Below are 21,516 nucleotides of genomic sequence, written 5' to 3' on the forward strand. Positions count from 1 at the left end.
GTTCAATTTGTTTTATTCAAAATGTTGTGCTGTCTCAGGTCTGTTTCTCATAGTAAACCTATAACAGTAGAAAATAGCTTCATTAGATACTTACATAGACATTGCTTACTACTTCTACTAACGCACAAAGAAAATCAAATCCAGGCAGCAGACCTGTGCCTGTCATCCATTTAATTTTGAAATAACTTAAGGTTCTGAAAAGCTTATGCCTTATAATCTAAAGCATTCGGCCCACATGCCAAACACTAAGCAATGTGAAATACATAATAGCTTAGCTGCAGCTTTGCTTGCCCTATTTAATTCATTTTTACCTTCAGTAACCAGCAGATAGATGCAGTGCTCGGCGTTACGCTTTGCAAATGAAGAACTGCACTACTTGAGTGCAGTGGGGCCGTTTCCTTTGTGCCATGTGAGCTTTGGGGAACCCTTACAGGACAGTGGGTTTTACTGCTCTGCCTGAACAGAACCAGGCTTCTTCCAGAACTTTGCGTTTATTCGTGTGCAAGGATTTTACCATCTGCATTTTGACACTAGTGCTCAGTGTCTGAGATACCAACCTATGCTTTCTGGGTTGTCATCGTGAAACCACAATGTGGTTTCCACAAAGTGTTTCCAAGAGAAATCTGCCTTGTGGAAAAGATTCCTCTCTACTGACAGGTCTGAGTTGTTCCAGTCAGAAGAACCAGGTATTGGGCAAACGTGCTGGTGGAAGTGCTTGGAAGGGGAAGGAGAGAAAGTATCTTAAAATCTTAGAAAATAGTTTGTAAATACCAATGAATTCAGTACAAAATGGAAACTGTAAAACGACATAATAATTGAATCCTCAATTCAAACAGTACTCTAACCAGATTGTAGCACTACCATCTACAGCCCCTGCAGCTCATCGCTGTGCTTCGATAACTGGCACAGAACACCCCTACATCAGCTGTGCTCTCATCACAGCCCAGGAGAAAATGCAGGCAGTGAGATCAAACAGCTGTAGGAGAGAGCACAAAAGGAGAGCTAACAGATCGAGCTCAGGGCGCCCATGCAGCCATGGGTGCTGGACTGTGGCCACGCAAGCCAGGAGCAGCTGCTGCAGCAGAGCTGCACAAGGCAGGCTCGGCAGGATGCTCGCTTCTGCGGCTCAGCATATGGGAGCCATTTCCCCTCCTTGCCCATGTTTTGCAGCACCGGGGCCTTGCAGTGGAGAAGTGGATGCTAAATGCACAGGCAAGAAGGAATCTGTAGTCTCAAAAATAAGGTCTGTGTGGGTTGCATGGGAACCACACAGGTCACAGCTTGGAGGAAACAGTCAGCTGGTACAGTACTGGGTGTCCTCTTCATAACCCTCAGGATGATCTAAAAGATCAGTGGTCTCTAAAGTTTTTTTTTTGTTTTTTTTTATCTTATGACACTACATAAGGTTATCTTTTAGCAATAAGAGAAACCTATCTGCATCCATGTGCCCATGAATGCCATAGGAAGCAGTGCACTTGGAATTACAACTCCCCTTGATGCTCTGCAGACAGAGGACGTTGACTTGCATCACATCCTTTGACACACAGACTTAAAAGAGACACCTGAGCCAGGGCTGGGTGGGATCTGGTGCTGCCAGCACAGCAATGGGTGCCCAGTGACGAAATGGGGACCTGCATGGCCTCCACAAGAAGAAAAAAAAATAAAATAGGTGCTTTATGCACTTAACTGGTTGCATAGTAGTACTAGTACTTATAGTAGTTACTAGAAGTAAAATCTTTACCATATTAAATACATCCTGAATACATGCTTCAAGATAGCAATGTAGAGTTGGCCCAGAGGTGCCATGCTTTCTAAGCTGAGCCAAAAAAGTGATGTTTCAGAGGTGTTTCTTTTGAGAAGAACTGCAAGTCTAGAAGTCTGGCAGATGAGAATTGGATTATATAGCTGAAAAACACAGACCATCGCCCAAGGACAAGTTACAATGGATAGGACATGACTGTGAAAAGCAAATCCTTCATTTGATCCCTCTCCATCCAGACAGCTTCCAAAGCAGATATTTTTGTATTTTTCGGCAGTATCAGTTTGTGAACACAGGCACGTTGCTACAGCCACGGTGTGGGACGTGTTGCACCTGGGAGCTGCCCCTGCTCAGGAGGGACCTTCCCTCTGCAGGGAGAACCACGTGTCAGTCTGCTCTTCCAGGATTCAAGCACATAAAGAAAAACTCTTCAGCTCTCTCTTCTGATTACTTTGCAACACAAATTTTCTCTGTCAGATACACATGCGATTTTTGCACTTCTCTTCAGTCTTGAAGCATTAAAATGATTTCTGCTAAGGTGCACGTAGCAATGCCCATAGAGCAGGCTTTGTAGCATGCTGATCAGAAATAAAGGAGAGAGTAATTCCAGAGACCAGGATTCTCTTCAACATTCTGATCTCCAGCTACATTTTGTGTTTCAGAAAAATATAAGGATATCTCCAACCTCACTGCTGAGACTTGGGTAAGAACAGATAGCATTTTCTGCCCATCCTACCACAGAAAGTCTGGCCAACTCCAACTGTTTCCCATCTGAAAGCAGAAAGCCCATTCTCCACAGCAGAAGTAGTTTTGGCTAACAGGACTGCCACACTGACAGCTGTGCCAGTAGTTTCTAAAAATACCAAAAGGAAGAACCTGGGCTGGGCCTTGGTGCACAGATCAGCTGCCATCAACAAGAGCACTCAGCACAGCCTTTGGAGGAAGTGCTTACCTGAGTTCACCACTGTCACAATGCAGGAGAAATATTTCAGCGACGAAGAATCACTAGCATGCTGGATATACCAACAGACAGTGGTGGTGTATCCACAGAAGCTGCTTTACCCAGCATTAGATGTGTCAGAGCACAACCGCAGGAAGTTAACACTGAGGAATCTCAGCTATCCTGACAGTGAATACTGACAGTAATCTTTGGGGCAATAAACATAAAAGATGTAGGATAAGAGGACTTCACAGGGATGCTGCTGAAGAACCCTCACAAATTCATTCATGGTTACTGAATGCGCAGAGGCTGAGACATAGAGAGGGAGCTGAAAGCCATCTGGAAGACAGCAGATGATTAGGAAGAAATATATGCAAGTTTCTCCTGCTTATGTCCTTCCCTACGTGCACATTAACCACCGCTTAGATCTGCTTCATTGTAGCTGATAGCTGCAATTCAGCAAAGCTCCCAACCATCACTTGGTTTTGGTTTTGTTTTGAATTAAACAGAAGATTTCTTACATTACGTAAAACAAGATGAAGACGTACGAAATAAAGATATCCTGGGCTGAGATGGCTTTGTTCCACGCACACTGCCGACATGCAGCTCACTGCAGACCCACAGCTCTGCTCAGAGGAGCCCCCCAGGGTGCAGGAGCTGCTCCACCTCCCTTTGGTCCCTAGGGAAGAGGGAGGCAGAGCTGGCAATGCTGTGCGGCTGATCCCTGCACAAAAACAACTTAGGAGACAGATACTGAGCTGAAGCCTAATCCAGTGTGATCGCTCCTATGTAAGTAGGTCAGCAAGAAAGCCCCCAAACGCAGCGTCTTCCAGGCCAGCAGCAGTTCTCCCTGCGAGCACATTTGACAGATACTGCTTTTAGCAGGTAACGGGTTGGGGGGTTTGATTTTGAGAGCTTGTGTGTTTGCCACAGGAAGGTAAAGCAAGTTCCATTTAAAAAGTACAGATGTTTCAGCTTCTGCTTCCTCTTTGTTTTGCTGCAGCGTTATCTCTCTGCAGTTCAAAATAAGCTTTTCACTGTTGAATGCTCTCTTGCAACAAAAGATCACACCAATTTTGTGAAGCCAAAACATCTTCCCCTAGTTAGCCCAGACCCAAGGCTCTGTGTTTCCCTGCAGCCCCAGAACCACCACGGAGCTCAGGGAGCTCTGCTGTGCCCTGTGGTGTGGGTAGGGGTACCAACAGACAGGACAGAACTCTCTGCCTTTTGTCAACGTGCTTCAGAGACCTTTATCTGCAATTTTCATGTGCATACCACTGGTTTGATCGACTCGATCCTGACACTGAACTAAACAGACTGGCAATAGTCTTGATTATTTCCTCTGCTCTCCGCTCACCTTTTTAGGAACCCTTCCTGTTCAGCGATCTCTGCAGCATAGCATAGCCCATACTCATCAGGACAAAGTACTGTGTCAGCAGCTACAGGAGAACTCAGTGCAGCTGTAACAGCCTTTGTCCCTGCAATACCTCCTGTAGTTAGATTGCACACACATGCAGTCGCTGACCTGACACAGCAAGTACTGCTGCTTACAGTAGAGTCCTTGGTGCCAGAACAGTCAATGTTCCTTGTTCCCAAACATCAAACTTTGCATCTGACTTTACCAAAACATTCATTTCTGCTGTTTATCTAGAGACACAGAGTTATGTTTGTATCTATCCTTCATCTTTCCATTTAAAACAAAAGAACAAAAACCTGCAACAACTGAAACAGTGTTTCTCCCAGGTGTGCAGAGCAGTGCTTTACAACACAGCACAGTCACTCTTAAGTCATCAACTTGGTCAGGTTCCCATTTAGAATTATGCTGAGACCTCCTCATTTGTCATTTTTTAATCCTTTTAACATTTGCCATAGCAAATTTATATCATACCAGTTTAAGGTGTCATATGTTATTAAGTCAAACACCTCACACAGGTCTGGAGTTAGGCTGTATCCACCAGCAAATTTGTCAGCTCAAAACTGAATCACAATAACTTGTGAAATCCTCCATAAATCTCTGGAAATGGTTATCAGTTTCATTTCTCTCTGGTCCCAGAAGAGCTCTGTGGTTATTTTCTCTGATATAACATTGTAGCATTACGATCCCACAGGGCAAATGGTGCAGATTGGTTCCATCGTGCCCTGATCTCACCTTACCCCAAGATGTATCCAGCAGCCCTCCAGTGAGCCTTGGGGCAGGGTGAAGAAACAAAAGCATCAGCGCTAAACGTGAAAGATGTTTGGCTGCAGCATCGCTGCTTACACACACACCTACAACAGGAACATTCTCATGGCACAGCTAAAGCTTGCCCTGGGACAAAACAAACGCGTTTGTACCTGGCCTTCCCACCGCTGCCATGGAGCGCTCTGCAGGTGACAGCGTGACCGAGTGGGAGGTGGGGGGCACAAAGGGGGCAAGATGTGAACTGAGGCAAAAGCCTCTCACAACACAGCATGTGAACACTGCCGTGTTGTGCTCGGTCTGTTCATGCTTTCCCTGCTGTATGCTCACACAGCACATGCGCTCACCGTGCGGCACACAAGGATTACTGCTCCAGGCTGATCGCTGCTTGTTAGCAATGCTGCTTTGCTTTGTTGCTTTTTTCTCCTCCAGCTCCTACTCAGAAAAGATTGCAGGAACAAGGTGAGACCGATTTGCAGAGAGTTCTTTTAATTTTCAGGATCAGTTGATGCTTAATGGCACCATTAGGATCAGTCCATGTAAGCAGCGACTCCAAGCTGCATTCTGGGAACATGCTCATCTCTCACATGAACATACAGCTTGCTCGGCATGAGACAACTGACTGGCTTTAACGACTTTTGCAGACAATACACAGGTTGTTAAGTTACATTCACAGAGAACTCTCTTGGCCCTAGGATGAGAGGAAACACTGAATTGAAATCGTCTGCAGAATTTTACAGTGAAATGATTCCTGCTAACTTTGTGAGCTCTGCTTCACTCCCTGCAGTTGTTTCAGGAACAGCAGCAGATTCCACTTCTAAAAATAAGCTGCAAGTAGCTTCTCTCTCAAACCACTCAAACCAGGTGGAAAAAACTGAAGATGACTGGATGCAATATAGAAATTTAAAGAGACTAAATGCAAAATTGCAAGGCTGGGAGCATCAACCCTGCTGCAGTCAGCCCAGAAAACATTTCAGCATTGGGTGAGTCCACTGGGAATCACATGGCTGGGGATCAGTCTGGCCAACCCCCACCCCACGGCTCTTCCTTTGGAGGGCAACCCGAGCTGCAGGCTCCAAAATGCTCCAAAAACCTTAGAGCAGCTATTGACAATACACACATCCACAGGAAGAAAGGCTCTTTCACAACTGCCATTCAGACACATTCAAAGCTGTTCTAAGAAGCGCTAAGTCAAGTTCACACTGATAACAGTATTGTTGTATTTCTGCTATTCATTAGTCCTCACGGTTCCATTTTGTAATTAAAATACTCCATTTTGTAATTAAAATACTCGGAGCAGTTTAAGACTTTGCAATAAAGAATGTGCAGCCCTCAGCAGTGTTTCCACTGCTAGTCTATGGAAAACATATGCATGGAAAATATGCACAGTACATGTATACAGCCATCTTTGGATAGCTTCAGTGAACATTCAACGCTGTCGGTGAGTTTGAGAACTAAGAAAAACCATCGACCGTTGACTGTACCTTGAGGTTTATCACAAACCCTCTGTTAAACGGAGCTTGAACCTTCATAGCTATGTACATATGGTTGCTATTAGCAGGTTGTGATTTACAGATCATATTGAAAGCTACAGAGATGGAGTTTTTCCAGTTCCACTTTCTCAAAAAAATGAATTGATGTGTAAGAAATGCTTGTTTTCTATTTTTAAAAGACTATGAGCTAGACCAGAATTTCTGCAAAACAAAGTATCTGAGAGTAATGGAAGATTTTGTGCGGACACCACAAGAGTAGTAACATATCTACAGCATATGGTACACTTGGAAACAAACCTGAGGATGGTACGTGTTCAGAACAGAAGGGGAACCCATCCCATTTGGACTGGCAACTTGAGCTCAGCTAGAAGCAGCTCTGGAATGTCAGCTCATTTGCTCCAAGGAGCCTGCACTGGGTTTCAGCAGCTGCTCACCAGCAGCACTGCCAGAGGACTGGATTCCTCCCCACAGGGTCCAGCTGCTCCCATGACTCACTGTCGCTTTACAAGCAGGCACACAGGCAAATGTCCCTCCCTTCAAAGGAGAGATGAACACACAGCTCAGCAGCACCTGCTCTGCTGTCCCACCTGGCTGCTCAGGTGCAGCACCACACACAGCCTGCTGTAACAGCACCCTCACAAGAGCACGGAACCACAGAACCTTAGAGCACATGCCTGTTGGTTTGGGCTGCTGTAGAAGAGATCACATGCAGTTTTACTTCTGCACACAGCCATGAGATATTTGTCTCATACCCACAAGAAAGCACAGGCTCCAGAAAGTGACAGCTATTCCCTGGAATTTCACTTTGCACCTTTAGCTGCTCATATCACACGATCCAGCAGAATTAAAACAACAGAACAGGCTCTTAGCACGTTGCTTTTGCCAGTACTGGGCATCTGGTACCCAACCACCAGAGGTTCCCTATCATGAGGGTCTGAAAGCCTTCAGCCACACAGACCGTCACGGAGCAGCACTCCTGGCCAGGGCACTGGCCCTGTGCAAGCTCTGCTGGTGGCTCTGCAGTAATCCCCGAGAGGACAAAAGCTTGGGCAGGATGTCTCTCATACTGCTGTAATACAAGTATTTCTGGAATGCAACCCAGCCCTCATCAAGTCTGAGGACAGGGATTGTGCTCAAGAATTGCTGGACAATCATTTCAGTAGCAACAGGCTGAAGGTGCGGTGACGAATATGCAGTTCTCAGCCTTGTGCTACAGAGTTGGGAATCATCTGATCCACAGAAGCAATCTGCCTGCCAGCAGGAATCTGTGAGTAACCAAACAAATCATCTTTACGTAAAAGGCAATTTAAGTTATATTTTAATGCCATTAGCAGAGCACAGAATGTTTTTCTACTATCCTCCCCACGTAAACATAATTTCCAGAAGTCACCAAGACTTCAAGAAGCCCTGAAATAACCGCGTGCCCTGCGACCAAGGACTGCACTGCCGCCTGCCCTGCAGGACCACACCGCACAGCGGGGCTGTCAGCACTCCGGCCCAGCATCTAATGGCTGCAATCAACATTCATTGCTGTCGGTGGGTTTTTGTTGCTATCAACTCACTGATCAATGAATGCAAACTGCGGACCAGCTGGCTAAGAGGCTGCGTGACTGTGCTGCTCACCTGGGGCTGGCAGGAAGGGGACGCATGCCTACTGCTGGTGAAGCTGAGTCAAGTTCTGCCTGCCAGTAACCAGAGGGCTGCACTGGGGCTCAGCAGGAGCAGTGGAACGTGCCAGCTCTGCTCATTAGGGAGCACGTGCCCACAGGGATGCTCTGTGCTACCTGGCAGCCCGCCAGATTAACATTTACAAAGCAGTACATTTGGGATAAAATAAGCATACCTTGTAGAAAAGCAGATATTCTAACAGGGCACAAACACAGCTTCTTTCAAGGCTGTGTTTCTATTCCAAGTACAAGAAAGAAATCATGAGCCATCTTCAGTGCAGACAGCATTAGTCCATGCAGCTTCTAAGGGGGATCCTTTATAAAGCACACAAGCCATCTATATAAATATGGAAGCCTGATCAGGTACATTTCTGTGCCAGTCTGTACTATTGAAGCACATTAAAAACATCATCTTGGAATGTAAACATTCTTGCTGTGTTCTTTAAGTGAAGTTTTACTCACATAAAGTAAGCGTATTGAAGAGCAAAAACAGATTACTCACTGGCACTTACCAGTGGCTTCAAGTGCCTTTTTCCACACAGAACACATTTGAATGCAACTTCAGACATGATTTACTTCTTAAGAAAAGACCCCAGGACATGGTGCCAGGCACAGCCACCTGAACACAGGCGGTCAGTGCTCAGCCAGCAGTACCACAGTCAATTCACTGCTGAATGGGTGGAGGCATCTTCCTGAGCCATGCTTCCTCCTGCAGCTGCTGACAGGGTGCTTTGGAAGCAGCCTGCTGAGACATGCAGCGCAGGGCACTGCACAGCCACCAGCTGTACACCTGCTGCACACTTCAAGTCAGAACAACGGGCTACAGACATTTGAATTCCAATTAGGTGAATCTTAGTAATAAATCCCTGCTTGCTTATTCTGCTAGAAGACAAAATTGTTTCAGTTTAGCCAGGAACCACCTTGCTGAGTTCAACAGACTGACAAGCTGAAGACTACTCCATGCAGAACTCAGGCTTTAGAACAAGTCCTCCCATGTGTGGCAGAGGGGATCTGTTCAGTGTGAACCACCACCAGTGAGCACAGCCCCAGCATGCTTGGTGTGGGCTGGGGGCTGCAGTCACATCTAGAAATTTCCACGGAACTAATTGGATGCCCAGCCACAAAACCTGGCAGGGGCTTGGTGTGGATGCAGGTGGACATTTTGCCTTTGAAACTTTAAAGTGTGTTTGGAAGACTCAAGGAGTATGACTGCACAATGTGGACTTTCCCCAATGGGTTATTAAATAAGAAAGCACATTCATGTTATTTTAAACACTGAAATACCACTTGGCCTACGCTGCTTTTCTCCACATGTCCTTATGAAAACACAGAAGAAATCCCTGACAGATGTTCATCCTTATTGCAAAGGAATATGAGAATAACTCACTTCAGTTATTCCAGATAAGACATTTCAGGAACAAAGACTACAGTACAGTTTGCTAATGCGTTAGCAGAAAGTTTAGGCAGACACCCCACAGTCGAATGCTCTGAATGCACAAATATGTGTAAGAATTCCATTTCCTGCTCCACTGTGGAAGTCCTTTTGTCTTTTTCTTTACTTCCATTTAGTAATGAGACAACAAGAAAAAAAATCTACCAGGCTGGGAGGGAACGGGTTGTAGCAGAGATGTTCAGGAGTTTTGGATACTCATGCCTAGGACAGTTTGGATGTTTGTGGCACCAGCTGCTCCACGCCAGCAGCAACCACAGCCCTGCAGGATGGGCAGCAGGACCTGCACACCAGGGGCCTCTACCAGCAGGCACTGCCTGCCCACCTGCACCCACAGTGAGAGCACAAGACAGGAAGACATTGAAAGAACTCAAAGAGCTCAGTTTATTTAGTTTGTCAGAAGTTTATATCAATATAGACAGGCATTTTTCAGTTCAAAGATAACAGACAAGAAAGCTGTAGCTGGACACATTCAGGCTAGCAATAATAAACAATCACTTAAGGGAAAAAGAAGGTTGCTCAACTTGCATCAGACAGCCTTTGCTTTTAGTATTTGACAGATACATCCTGATGTGAGAATATGGTAAAAATTAATTTGTTTTAATACTTTTTACTGCACTGAGGCCTCTCATGCATTATGTCTAAGCTTTTTCAGGCTACAAAGATTGAACAGAACATTAAGCAATGTTCTGATTAGCTCTACATTTCTCAAGGCAGACGGACAGCAGTCCTCCAACAAACTGAGAGCCACCAACACAACAGGAGACAAGGCTGTGTCCTGGAACAGGACAGGTTTTTAGCAGCTGGGAACATCTGAGCACTGCTTTTCAATGGACACCTGTTCATAGTCTGCCACACTTGAGAACTCCGGTGTTTCCAAAAATGATATAAGTTGTTTTAAATAAAAAGTCTGCACAAAGACCATCCCTCTGTTTGGAATACAATTGTTTGGAATTTGGTCCATAACATCTGACAACGACTTGTTGCCATCTAGTGGACTCCAACAAAATGCATGTGGTCCTCGGGCACAGCAGGCACCACTAGATGGAGTTCTGCAGGATTCCGAATTCACGTTTTAGGTGCGGAGCAGCGTTTTGGCCACAGAAGCGAAGTGGGTTTTACTGTCTGCTCTCAATTTCAGTAGAAGCCTCCAGCTACTGAATCTCCAAGCATGATACAGAAGCACTTCAGATACTTTTACCACAGGGCAATTTACCAGCACCTCACATTTTATTTTCACTCTGTAACATTCAGGCATCAACTTTCCAGCTTTCACTGACCTGTCTCCACTGGAAAAGACCCCTGTGCAGCCTTCTGCTGGTGTCAGCAGTGACTGCAGACCTGCTTGATGCTACTTCTGTGGGAAAGAGCTAACCAGTGCCAGATCCTCAGCTCTGTAAGCATTAGCAGACTTCTCCAAGTCTGCACAGGGCAGTACGATGCATCTCTTTACATGCTCTCTGAGCAAGAAATACCACCTCATTATATGCAGCAAGAAAAAGAGGTACTTACTGGCCATGGAGTTCATAGGAAGGACAGGAGAAGAATTCATCTGCTCCACATCTGTAGCTAATGGGAAAGTGAAAATGAGAAAGTTGTGATGTGCATTTTACCAGGTACTTCAGAAGCCTTTAATTTTGAAAATGTACATGAGCAGCAGTTTTTCACCCTTCCTCTTTTACAATCTGTCTCTCTTGCACATCCATTATCTGCAGAGCTGCTTTCGGAGCAGCCATCCAGCAACCTGACCTGCAATAGTTTAAGTGTATTTTCACCATGAAGAAATGCAAGTTCTGACAGCTTTAAGCTGTGCACAGTATCATCCTGTAAGTGAAGCACTACTGCAAAGTGAAAAGATGCCATGCTGTCTGTGGCCAGTGCAATCTCAAAAGATCCCTGATAGGAAGGCAGATTCCCTTCCAGAAGTACACGGAACAAAGGAGTACCAGAAGCAACGCCTTTAAAGACAAAGACACTCCAAAAGCTTTATTTTGTAACAGTTGAAAGAGCAAACAGACCAACCTTCCTGTGCTTTGCTAATAAAAACCACAAAGCCAGAATGTGATCTGGAGGGTGTGCCAGGTGCCCTCTGCATTTTGGGAAGGATCCAACTTTCCAGGAGCGAAACAAAGAAAAAGCCATTTTCCAGTAACAGGGTCAATCCTAATCTGAGACTGGGTAGAATGAAGTCACGTTCTCTCTGGATCTTGATCTGCCTCAAAATAGAGAGCATTTACTCATCCATTACCACAAATGCCCAAGTTGAACAAATCAGCGTTTATCATTTTGATACTAGCAGATATCACAAAGAAATCATTATCATATTTATCTTCAAGACCCAGTAAATGCACACTACGAGTTCACATTCCTCAGGCACAGAGCAGCCACAGCCAGAGCTCGCTGTCAGCCCAAACCACATCTTCCACATTCTTACAGTTCTGATTTATTCGGCAGCAGCAATTCACTGAAGACTATTGTTTATACTGAGAAGTGAAAAGTTCTGCTGTAATTAGGCAAACCACACAGACCTAAGCACTTCAGCAGACCGCCGTCATGGAGCAGACAGACCATGCCTGTGCTAACGGAACCCTCCTGCATCCATGAGTGCTCTGCTTAGGAGACCTGGTCTTACAGGACCAACAGCTTCAGCCCACTGCACTAAACGCCAGCCACAGGAACAGCAATGAGGGGTTTAGTCAGAAGCACACTGGGTTATGTCTATTCTGTTCCCTGCTGAAATAAAGGTATTTGCTGCTCAGGACTTCTGAACAGTTTTGGATTCCTGAGAAGAGTCTTATGGATTGTTTGTTTTCCCCTTGCTTTTCCTATTTATAGCCATATATCCTTTGACATATGTATGAAAATAAGTGCAGCATTACTTTGACAGTGGTGAATTGGCAAGCCCAACCAGAAAGCCCACAGAGCCCATTTCCGTGCACAGCCGAGCTTTCAGAAAGGCTGAGGCAGCAGATGGCCATCGATTGGGGGTTACCTGCTGCCCCAGCACCAGATGGCAGAGCTGCAGAGGAAACCACCTGGGCAGCAGCTACACCTGCAAACAGCTGTGTTAGTCATGGAGTACGGTGCAAAAGGCAACCAAGTAGCACAAGCCTTTGAAAGAGTGATTTTTGAGCTGTAAGCATTTGAAGAGCAACCCGGTGTGGATTTTTCAACTCCTGTAGTTCTACACCTGCTCCCACGATGCCACTTTAAATGTTAAGACAACAGAAGCACAACAGCATCTCCTAGCTGCACCGCACAGGGAAATTTCAGTCCAGGCTTAACATTTTGTATGCTTTTCGTTCCTAGTATATTCACCAATACGTTCACCAAAGCCAGCACTCTCAGATCACAACTTCCTTCTGCTCAAGCCCAAAGTTCTGAGATTTGCCTCCACGTTCCGGCAGGCACTGCTGGAGCCCAGCAACGAGTCCCCCAGACACAGCAGGGCAAGTCCACAACACCAGCACAGCAGCACTTCTGTTCTCATGCTGCTGGCAAAGTGGTGTTCAGAGCCTATTAATCTCAAATCACTTTTTTTTTTTTTAAATAACTTTACCAAAGCACAAGTACTTTCCCTATAACTTGCTTTGACCAGGTTGACGATGAAGCATTCTTATCCACCCTTACCCCACCAGCCCTTTTACTTTCATGATTATATGCAACATTAAATTCCTAAAGACAATTCAGCTAAGAGATACAGATCAACACCCAGCTACAACTTTGGAAACAGGTTTGCTCTAGGAGAGGAAAAGGACAAAAGTCTGCTCTGCTCTGAAGACCAGCTGTTGCCAATACAACTATTTACCCTCTGACCTTTTCCTCTGCCCAGTAAGTGAACGATGCCAATTGTTTTCCTGTATTATATACTGTTTACAAGCCCAGAGTGGCATGAAAGGAATTAATAATTTAGCTCATGGAGCTGATGACCTTTATTGGGGTACCCCTTACTTGCTGAGCAGAAATCAGAGCAAAAAGCTGCCTTGAAGCCACAGGGTTGCTTTAAGAGTTTCTCAGTTTACAGCCTAATTGGCCGCCATAACATAAATCAATTATTTCTCCTGTTTTAAACAACAATGCTACCTATTCTCAACCACTCGATCTCTAACTTCCCTTGTATTAAGCCAGGCCTTGTTCTTTGATTTTTACAGCTGTATAGTAAACATGATGGCAAGGAGAGCTTGGAGGGCAGTGCAGGATGAGGAACATTTGGAAACGCCAGCAAAAAGAGGTTATGCTATTCTGAACTTCTCTTGACCTCTGGCTGCCCTTGTCCCACTCATGCTAATTGAAGGGCTATACGGACCCCTCTCCTAGAAATGAACTTGCCTGAACCTGTGCCATAGCATTGGACTTTGAAGGTATTGGTGCATGAGTTTTGGTGCCAGCACCAAGCGTTATCATCTTACATTCAGGAAGAGGACAGTGAGCAAGACAGTGCCCCGAGCAGCTGCAGAGTACTGCGATCAGAACGACCAGGAGAGCACATCCAGCAACTTGCATCTTCCACTGCTTTACCAGCAGACAATTACTTTTGCAGATGAATCTGTCTGATGAAATGCAGTGAGGCTTTATGTGATTGCCAAGAAAAAGACATTAAGTAAAGAAAGATCCAGCTGATCTCCCACTGGAAGGAGACGTGTTTTGAAGGTTGGATTGGCTTGCTGAGGGAGCCATTCACTAAGCTTTGAACATCTGTAAAGATGCAGACTCCGTGGCCTCTCTGGACACCTATTCCAGTGCTGCACCACTCCCAACACAATCTTTATTCCCACACTCCCCGAGACATCCAGCAGGAATTCCCTTTCTTGCAACTCACAACCACTGTCTTGACCTTTTGCCACAAATCTCTGGAGGAACACTGACTTCATTTTTATCTATAATGACTTTTAAAGGGCTGGAAGAGTGCCAATTAATCCCCACTTAGCCTCCTCTTCGCCAATCTAAACAAATGCAATCCCCTTGGCCTGTCCTCATTTGTCACCTGTTCCTGCCCCAGCCATCCCAGCAGCCCCGCTCCAGGCATCCTGCAGCTCACCTCCCATCTCAGTGATGGCTGCAGCTTCGCCATGTCACACGGGGAACGGTCACTCCCCTCAGCCTGCTGGCTCCACATAAGCCAGCCCACAGTCAGCTGTTATCATCACAAGCACACACTACAGACATTCCCCTGAGGTTCCCTAGGACCCCACATCCTTTTCTGCAGAGCTGCTCCCCAGCCCACACCACTGCATGGTGTTACCATGTTCCAGATGCAGGATTTGACATCTGTCTTAGGGAACTTTGTTTCAGTCAAAGCCCTTTCCTTCCGGTTACTGAAGTCCTTCTGAATAGCAGCTGTGCTCTCCAGAGCAGTCTGGTGCCATCTGCCAGCCCAGCAGCATGCTCCATCCCATCACCCAGCACTGAGGGGCCACCACTGTCTCTGAACAACTGGCTGCTGCCCCTCGAGCCAGACAGCGCAAGGAGATCTTCACTCTCATTTCCCCAGCTGGTTACACTGCTACATGGCAGACTGCACCAAAAGCCTCGCTTCACATAAAGGTGAGCAGCAAATCACTCTCATTCATGGGCCCAGTCATTTCTTCAGAAAATAAGAAGGCATGAATCGCTCTGGGTAAACCCACAGTTGTCCCAGTTACCTTCCATCCTGCACATGCCTGGGAACATCTCTTAGGAAGATTTGCTCCATGCTCTCCCCAGGGTCCGAGGCAAGGCTGACTGGCCCACAGCCCCACAGATCAGCTGCTGCTGAACAGACCTGAGCTAAAGGTGATTCATTATCCCTTATCAGCTAATGCTACCATACAGAGACATTCCTCCCCTTTCCCCTACATCGTGTGGAGCTGCTCATCTCACCTCAGTGAGGAAAACACACTGCTTGCAGAGGGGAGCAGGGTAAGGTCATCTCCTGATAAATATTTCGTGTTGTGTTAAAAAGGAAAAAAAAAAAAAAAAATCAAGTTCCTATTCACAACTACAACTGAAAGCAGATAATCACAGCAGTTCAATGTCCCTAGTGCTTGAAGAGCTGTACCTGTGCTGTATTCAACAAACACTGTACAGACATCCTCATTTTAAACATCTGTTTACATTCCAGTAAAATTCTGTCGGTGTGGTATCTGATTTATTGATGCCATCGAAAGTCACAGGATTCCTGAAATGCCTCCTGAGAGGCAAAAATCGAGGCGGAAAGGAGCCCTGCGATGCTGCGGTTTCAGCTTTACCATGAGTTTCAGAGCAGTTCTCAGGACCTTCTGCGCTCCATCACAGCAGCGCAGTGCCCACCCCCAGGTGCCAGCTGCAGCCCACCCAGCAACACAGCGGGGCTGCCTGGCACTGCAGGCAGGGGGGCCAGAGCCACCACTTCCACCGAGGTCATGATGCAGCTCAGCCCTCAGAGGAGATAGTGGAAATTGTGTCTGTCTTCAGACTTAGGCTACAGAAAGGAAAAGCTTGTTGTGTGCTTGTATTCAGGAAGCGAAAGTTTGTGGGTTCCCACAAAGGGCTCATACTTATGAAGAAATGCTTCAAACAAGCAACCCCAAGAGCTCCAGGAGATGCATGGGGCAATCCACTTGATGGGAAGGAAGCTACAGCAGGCAAACCTAAATGTGCCTTATAAAACATCTGCGTTTCTTTGCCTGTAAACTGAGATTCATGTTAATCTTCACAGCTTAATACCAAAGTGTTTCACAATCTTCTGGTGACATTTACTATCCAGATGTTTCATTCATAACCTAAATTACACGTTCTGAAGTACTGAACCAGACACTGGAGAAGCCAGGCTCCACCTTCTTTATGCAGCATTACAGTATTAGCATTCCAATGCAGAAGTGTCAGTATTAGATAGGCAGTAAAAATAAAAGATGGACTTCCAGCTCCTAAAGGATCACATTAGTGTTTTCCCAAAGCACTACAATGACAGGCACTTACTCAGATTCCTGTTGCACAGCCAACACTTCTCAACATTAATTCCTCCTTCTGAAGGCATCCTGATGCACATCTTTGTTCCTAGACATACAACTTTCCACCTGCTGCACCTGAAGCATGTTTTGGTGGAATAGGATACTGCCTCGCAGGCAGCCCTGACAACTCCAATATTGAAACATCAGTTGCATAATCATTCTGTAAATCTTGGTGCTGTCTATACATTAGAGAAAGTCTTACATTTACGTTTTGCTCACAGGTAAAATATTGTCCAACACAAGTCCTTGGCATGCTACTAAAACAAAATCCACTGATTTGATCTCCTACATTTACTCAGCTTAAAAAAATAGAATTAACTGATATTATTGAAGGTGGAGGTAGCACTGTGTTTTTGAGGAGTTATCAATGCAGATTAATACTCATCCACCAAAAACTGATAGCACACTGTGACACACAGAACATGCCAGAAACCGGGCTGTAAATTATCCAGCATTCCCAGAGGCCCCAGATGCCAATAACCAACACTTCAGACCAGAAGCACTACCAGACCTCCTCCCTGTGACATGCCCTTTCAATCCAGCAGCAGCACATGACAAACAGGGATCCTGGAGAAGCACAAACATGCTATGAGCTGTGGAAACAGCTTTCCCTTAACCTCAAGGTTAATGAATTTAACAGCGTTTATCTTCAAATTTTAATTAGTGGAGATAGCATTACAACTTCTAACTGTAATGGACGCAGCCAAACCCTGCTAGGTCTGCTCTCAGCACTAAGCTGGAAATGAGAGAAGACTAGCTAGTGCTTACAGAGGGTGAACTGCCTTCTGTGGAAGGGCCTCGACAGAGCCCTAGAATGTGAAAAATAGGTGTAAGCACCACACACTAAAGCAAACTCCTTCACTGCGAATACACAAGTCCTGAGCCATTAAAATCAACTACTGAACACACAATCAACATTAGAACACGCTGCACTGGGAAGAGTGAAAGCTTTCTAACAGCCTAGGTACAGCACATTCCTGTAAAGCTCAATTACCAAACGAGGTAATGGAGTTGCAGCAGGTATGCTTACCGTAGCATATACAGGAGCCTACTGCTGACATTCTGCATTTCTGCACTGTTCCCCTCTTCTATTACTGATTCAAACAACTCCCATGAAATTCAGTGACCTACAGCCTTCCAGTACCAGCTGCTCTTCCTTTGCAGCCCTACCAAGACCAGCTTTGGGCTTTGTTAGCTTGAGAAGCTTACACTGAGCATTTGGCCTCCCAGGGATGAAGACTGCACACAAACAAGAAATGGGGGAAATCTGATTCTCTCTCACCACCTCCCTCTGCCTACTGTCCACACTGCTTGCAAACTGCATTAGCTCCTGCTGCTTGCAATTCCAGAAACTTTCCTTTCTCCTTTGGCCTCATTCCATCCACATCTGTCTGCTGTAATCTTATTTTGTGGGATGCCATGTCTTATTAGCTCTTAAGTGTGGTGGCACACTGAAGCATCATGAAAAGCACATCAGAAAGATCTTTGAGAGCTAGAAGATAGCTCTAATTCTAAAAGAGAAGCATCATTCCTAATGTTCAGATATTTTAGAATTTGTCTCCAGTTGTACTAGGAGGTTACCTGCCTTAAACACAGGAAAAATGTAGGCTTAAAAAAAAAAAAAAAAAAAAAAGGAAGCTCTCATTTTTCCCAATGGAAAAATCACTTTCAAGTGAGTTTAGGGTACACTGACACTCTAAAAACAAATCTGAAGGTTTAATACTAATCAATTACAGGCATGGCAATTAACCAGTACTCCATTAGATTGAACAACAAAAAAAAAATCCATAAGACACCACAGCAGAAGTTAATCTTTTCCACGTTTAATGCACGCCTACAGCACTGCCATGCAGATGCTCCAGGGGACTGCTCCACTCACCAGGCCAGGTGCCTCCAAGGCCACCTCCATCCCATCACTGCTCCGCCAGCAGCTGGCTCAGCAGCACCCGACACCTTCATGCTTACAGACCAGAGACATTTGAGTTCTCTCCTTGTGTTACACAGAAATTAAACACCCTACGAAATCAAAGTAGGAGCACTCCCACCTCAGGAGCCCCGCTGTCCACTGCATTTCACAGATGGGCCACGTTCTGCTTGGCCAGCGGTGCAGCTCAAGGCTCGTCATTTGAGCACCAGCCTACCTCACCCTGTCCCAACTACAAGCCCTGGCCAAGCTTGGAAATACCTCATCCTACCAAAACCATGAATCCCAGCACGACCTTATCCACATGGACTGAATGAGATGAAAGCAGCTTGAGCCCTGTCCTGGAGAAGGGCAAGACGGCTTTTCCTGAGCATCTATACCATAAGCCACAAGAGATTCAAGCATTCTAGCTTACTCTAGCACTGTATCACTTTCTGGGCATTATCTTCCTTACTGACATGTAGGATAACTTTTTGTAGATAAAAAAAAAAAATAAAAAAAAAAAAAATCAGAACTCCTAATCACAGCTCAATACAAAAGGCAACGGCTCAAGAACATGAAGAATTTCAATATTATTTTAGAGTTAACTGACTGAAAGAAAGAAGTTCCAAAGCAATTAGGCATGAGCACACTGTCCTGTTCTCTTTGGTTATTTCCACATACATGCCACTTCATTTTTACATATTTTCAACTAGAGATTTGAGCAGCCAGCCTGCGCCCAGCTGTGCTCCCGATACCTCCCACCTTCACCCAAGGCCACCATTACATGTTCTGCAGCACAGCACACCATTGTACCTAACCTCTTCTGCAATGAAGAAAAGCCTTAAATTTACTTTGAGACAGCTTTAGACTCAAGGTCACTTCAAAGCTCTTAATTAGTAACCAGGATCTCGTCCCCAGCACTGTGAGCAGCTGGCTGTGCTGTCAGCAGCCTCAACTCACAGGCACTACACTGAGCCCAGCCATGCGAGCGGGCTGCTGCCCCCGCTGCCCAGCACCTGAAGGCATCAGCAATGGGCACAGGCCCAGGAGCTGCTCTGCCCAACAGCCAGCCTGGAGCACACCATGGTGCGCATTAAACTCTGGGGGTTCTCACAGAGTTAAAGTCCAGAGTATTTCTGATGAAACACTTCTGTTTGGAAGGTCAGAAACGCTCCACAGCAGAGAAGGCGCACAGGAACAGCACCTGTCCTTGGGATGGGGCTGGCACCAGGGGGGCACGCTGCCCCACAGCCGGCCCAGAGCCCTGCCGCACCCACTGCAAGCACCCGGCATGAGGGGGCAGTGCTGGCGTTATCACTGCAACGCTTGTGTCACATTTCTGTCACTATTAAAGCAGGAGGAGGAAAACAGCCCAAGCAGCCAAAGGCACCAGGCCGCAGCCCTGCAGAGCCGAGCCATAAACAACTCGCTCGTTTCAATTTACAGCATCTTACTAGAAAAGAACTCCAATAGCCCCTGCCTACTGGCTATAATAAGAATATATGTAGACATAAGATTTTATTTAAAATTACAGAATTTTTTAAGACACAAAGTAGGATGAGCATCCAGAAGTATTCCTGCCCCAAGATGAGTGCAGACACGCTGCCACTGTGCCCACACAGAGGAGCGCCAGCAGGGCCCAGGTCCTGCTTCCCACCCTGGGTGATTGATCGTGCTCTACCCCTGAGAAGGGCTGATTGGTTTCCTGGTGCCAGGAAAATGATTGATGAACGTTTCGAGCCATGGGCCTCCCTTCCTGCTGGGTGCCCTTTTCTCTTGTCTCCAGCAGGCCCAGGGAGCTTTTTCAAGACTAGGAAGTGTCATTTTTATGGATATCATCCTGTGGTAGGGACAGTTCACTGAGGAGAGCCGCATGTAATTAAGATGAAGCAGAAAGGATCAGCTCACGTGCTGATGACAAGGCAATAGAGCACGCATCAGGTAAGCAGGAAAATGGAAGGAGGCAAAGAAAAGCTGCACAGAGCCAACAAGCACCGCTGGATGCACCAAACCAGCACACTCAGATCGTTGCTGAAAGGCAGGAACACGAGCTCACATAGTCCTTTGCTCAGCAGATGCTTCCTCGCTTCTCTCCAGTTTTGCAAGCCAGGCCAATACCCCCCACCACAGAGCCATGGGATCCCGTTCTGGTGGGAGTTGGGGCTTCAGCTCCTTTTAGACACACAAACTGTTACAAACCCAACCTTAACGCTCAGCAAAGCCTCCTGTGCAACAGCAAAGCACAGCTCTGCTGATAACTCAAGTTATTCACAGGTAGGAACAATCACTGCTCTGCTGCTGTTCGTAGGATGTATAATCTCACAGCAGAAGTACACGTAACACAGTAACAACATACTATGATCAGTTTTTAGTACACACTGCCAAACAAAAAAAGTTCCAGCTGTGAGGCTGAAAGAGAAACCTTCTGGAAGAATAGGCAGCATTTGGCAGGATCACCATGGACCAGAAGTCCTCTGCTTTGTTACTACCTCTATGACAGCCATCCTTCAAAGGCTTCAGAATTCCACATTATACTTCGATGGTATATTTAAAGCTCCCACCAAGTTTCAATAGGAGGAGGTATCTCAAGGCAATGACACAGCAGCAGCTCTCAGTCACCTCATATTACAGCTTGGGAGAGTTTTTAGCTTTTTTTTTTTCCCCCCCGATGCACGAGGGAAATAAAGAACAGCTTAAAACACCTTCACACAGACAGAAATGCCTCCAAGCAGCAGCACTCACACGGAGTCATCAGGATGATGAGGCAACAGAAAGCAGAACAACTCCTGCAGTGTCTGAAGGACGCGAGGTCCATCCACCCTCAGTACACGCAGCCACCTTATCGCAGGGCTGGAGCATCATTAAGGCACTGCAGACACACTGCTTTCAAGATAAGTTATTGGTAATCATTTACCAGTGCAGAATCTTACTGAAGCTGTCCTACTGGCAGTGCATTTCCTTTACGAAAACAATTTCAGTGTAAAATCTGAAAGTTTTTTTTTTTAATGAGGTAATTAGAACTTCAATAATGAAGACTTAAGCTAAACCTTGAAGGGCGCTCTTGTCCCCCAACTTCCTTTTCTCAATTAACTCCGCAAAGTGATAACCACTGTGGTTAAAGGCTAAAAAAAAAAAAAAAAAAAAAAAAAAGGAA

The 21,516-nt window shown here is 45.8% G+C and overlaps 1 protein-coding gene across 3 annotated transcripts in view; it reads right to left on the reverse strand.

The window, feature by feature from the left end:
• The window catches only part of NR6A1 (nuclear receptor subfamily 6 group A member 1), a 65,988-nt gene that overhangs the window by 41,568 nt on the left and 2,904 nt on the right, over positions 1-21,516 (reverse strand). For 2 of the 3 annotated variants that reach the window (XM_048966404.1, XM_048966403.1), the window contains exon 2: positions 11,001-11,057. The exons of the other annotated variant lie outside the window; for it this stretch is intronic. In XM_048966404.1, the coding sequence (XP_048822361.1) occupies positions 11,001-11,057 (57 nt within the window). The remainder of the gene's footprint in view (positions 1-11,000; positions 11,058-21,516) is intronic. 3 annotated transcript variants of the gene reach the window in all.

Source organism: Lagopus muta, chromosome 19 (assembly GCF_023343835.1).
Source record: "Lagopus muta isolate bLagMut1 chromosome 19, bLagMut1 primary, whole genome shotgun sequence".
NCBI lineage: Eukaryota > Metazoa > Chordata > Aves > Galliformes > Phasianidae > Lagopus > Lagopus muta.